General features: G+C 41.3%; 1 protein-coding gene across 1 annotated transcript in view; it reads left to right on the top strand.

Annotated features, from left to right (window-relative positions):
* Positions 1–2,777, top strand: part of LOC103773825 (transcriptional enhancer factor TEF-1-like) — a gene marked incomplete at its 3' end in the record, with an annotated part of 27,182 nt that overhangs the window by 10,849 nt on the left and 13,556 nt on the right. The window contains exons 5-8 of the mRNA XM_008941206.1: positions 302–313; positions 1,500–1,634; positions 1,826–1,872; positions 2,125–2,167. Of these exons, the coding sequence (XP_008939454.1) occupies positions 302–313; positions 1,500–1,634; positions 1,826–1,872; positions 2,125–2,167 (237 nt within the window). The remainder of the gene's footprint in view (positions 1–301; positions 314–1,499; positions 1,635–1,825; positions 1,873–2,124; positions 2,168–2,777) is intronic.

Here is a 2,777-nt window from a genome sequence, read left to right as displayed (position 1 = left end):
CTTCCCGCAGCGGCTCCGGCTCAGGGACCGGCTCAGCAACAGCCCCCTTGTTCAGCCTCGGCAGCTTTCGAGCAGGGAGGTGGGGCTTATTTCCCCCCGGTGTTTGTTGTTAGGGTTTTATCCTTTTAAAAAAATATTTTTAATGAATCAGTCCCTAGGGGAACATAATGCATAATTTTAAGCTGATATTTCATGTCGAGCAAACTGCTCTTCATTTGTCTCTTACTATTTTGTTCATATTTTGCTAAGAATCTGCTGTTCTACACAAGCATTTTAATAAACTGTTTGTTGTTGTATCCAGGTAACAAGCATGGTAAGTATTTTAACTAAACCAAGTATTATGTACCTTAGCTGTGCTTGGCAGAATTTTTGGCTAGCTTTTCCTGTAATTTCAGCCTGTGCTGTTTCTAAAGGAGCTATTCAAAGGAAGAAACTGCTCACCTATAGTACTACTACATACAAGCTTTAGAGGGAGCGTATGTGCAAAGACATAGATCGTACATAAGAGCATGCATCTCTTGCCAGCATGCTTGCTACTTTGCTTGAAAAATAAAACCAGGGGGGAAAAAAAATCCTTGCCTAATACTGCTTGTGTTTTTCATTCTAAGTCACATACCTAAATATTAGCACTTATTAATACAGTACTTCAGGATGAGGAAGCCCACTTTACCAGATAGTAATAGTCCCTTGTTTACTTATTTTACCTGACTTAAGATACCACTTAGTTAACTCTGTTGCATCCTGTTCTGTTCTGTGATCATATGTGATTGGCAGTGACTAGGAGTCCAAGAGCTGCTTTAATACAAGTAATTGATAACAACCTATCTTCTCCTAAACTTGTTCCTGTATGCTTGAAAACAGCAGAAATTTTATTGCTGATTGTTTTGTTTGGGAACACTGTAAACCAGCAGAATACCACAATAGGAATTTTAAAATGTTATTTACACTTTGTGATCTAACTTGTAAAATACTTCTTGTAAAATAGAATTTATAATGTTTCTAAACCTGTAAGCTTGAAGAAAAATGTTATTGTTTGCAAGTCAGTTGCAGTTCTGTGTTCTCATTTTACAGTGTAATACAAAAGGCAAACTTTCTCTTAGATCTAAATGATAGAGCTCAAATCTCAGTGCTCCCTGTCCTGCAGGCAGAGCCTTAGCAGCAGACCGTGTTTAGTCCAGCTTCATTTAAAATCAGCAGAATTTGCCCAGATAAACAAGTGGGCAGTAGTTTGCTGTCCCAGAGCTTCCTGCATGTTGGCAGAGCAGACTGTGAGAATTCAGGTCTACCATGCATGTCTGAGAGGAGGGTTTGCCTTAAGGTAGTTTGAGTGTTAGCCTCTGTGCTGGTTTGTTCGTTTGTGTGTTTTTCCTGCATGGTTTGCTATTTGTGCATTATCTGTGTGGCTTTTTAAGTTTTTAGTTATGTGCTTGTAGCTGCAGTTATTTAACCTCATTTGTTTTGCCAAATATTTTAAGACTTCATTAATTGTCATATTAAAGGATCAGACAGCAAAGGACAAAGCACTCCAGCACATGGCAGCAATGTCATCAGCTCAGATAGTCTCAGCTACTGCTATTCACAACAAGCTGGGCCTGCCAGGAATTCCCCGTCCTACATTTCCTGGGGCACCTGGGGTAAGTTGTTAGCTGGGTCCCCCAAAAATCCCTGTATTCTCTAAAAATATTCAGTAGAAAACTAAGGCTGACTGAATGGATTAATGCTTTCACGTGTGCTTGTAGAAGAAATTGTGCTTGTTTAGAAATATCCAAAATCTTTCAACAAAGAAAACAGTTGTGGGTCTGTTTGTTTTTTTTCCCTCTTTCAGTTTTGGCCGGGCATGATTCAAACCGGACAGCCTGGATCCTCACAAGAGTAAGTCTGAAAATTAAAATATGCTTCTCTTATGAAGTGTGGGGCTGGCTTGTGCATTTTGCTGCCAGCTGATATCAATGAGGCAAGAACTTGCAAATTTTCTTAAAAATGAGGACAAGATAGTTGTAGAGAAAGGAAGAGACTTTACTGTGTTGTGAACTCACATTCAGAAAGTTATAGGGGACCCCAGACCTCAAAGCTGAGGCTGAATACCTGATGGGCACACTTCTTTTTCTCCCATTGCATGAACAGGTGTAATGGGAACGCCAGGGAAGATGCTGGTAGGGTTTTGCCTGTGAGCAAGTTTCCTGCACAAATACTAACATACCCTTTTAAATATATGAGGAATACTGGAGGCAAGGGGGATAGATTTTCCTGCAGGGCAAGAGATGACAGCCTGAGACCCATTAGTGATCAGTGGGGTTACAGCCCTTTGGCACCGTGGTAGCAACAGCTCCATATAGAGAAGGAAGCCTTTGTCACTTGGTCAGGTGTTATGTTTTCAGCCCTGCGGTGGTCTCTGGAGCAATGTTTCCCACTCTTATTTTTCAGCTTCTCCCCATCTTATTCCCTGTATGTCCATGGGAGTCTTTGTGCCCCTCTAGTTCAGTGTCCTCTGGATTTGTTGGGAGTCAAACAATCCCCATCCGTGTCTGCTGTGACTTTGCGACAGGCGGGTCAGGTTTCCTGCTGCGTGACTGAGTGCTGACGAGCTCCTTGCTTTAAGATGCTGGGTGTAATTCTCATGCCCCCTTCTCTCTGTTACTGTCTGTCTGTTAAATACGCAAGGAAGAGAGATGTTTGTGGGTGAAGGTCATTAAGTGTGTATTTTCTTGTACTATACAAATCTTAGTGGCCTTTATGGTGGATGGCATGGTGTATGATATTTGTGTGACTTTGTATTC

This window comes from Merops nubicus, unplaced genomic scaffold (genome assembly GCF_000691845.1).
Source record: "Merops nubicus isolate BGI_N331 unplaced genomic scaffold, ASM69184v1 scaffold50415, whole genome shotgun sequence".
Classification (NCBI taxonomy): Eukaryota; Metazoa; Chordata; class Aves; order Coraciiformes; family Meropidae; genus Merops; species Merops nubicus.
This window is presented reverse-complemented; position numbering and strand designations above follow the sequence as displayed.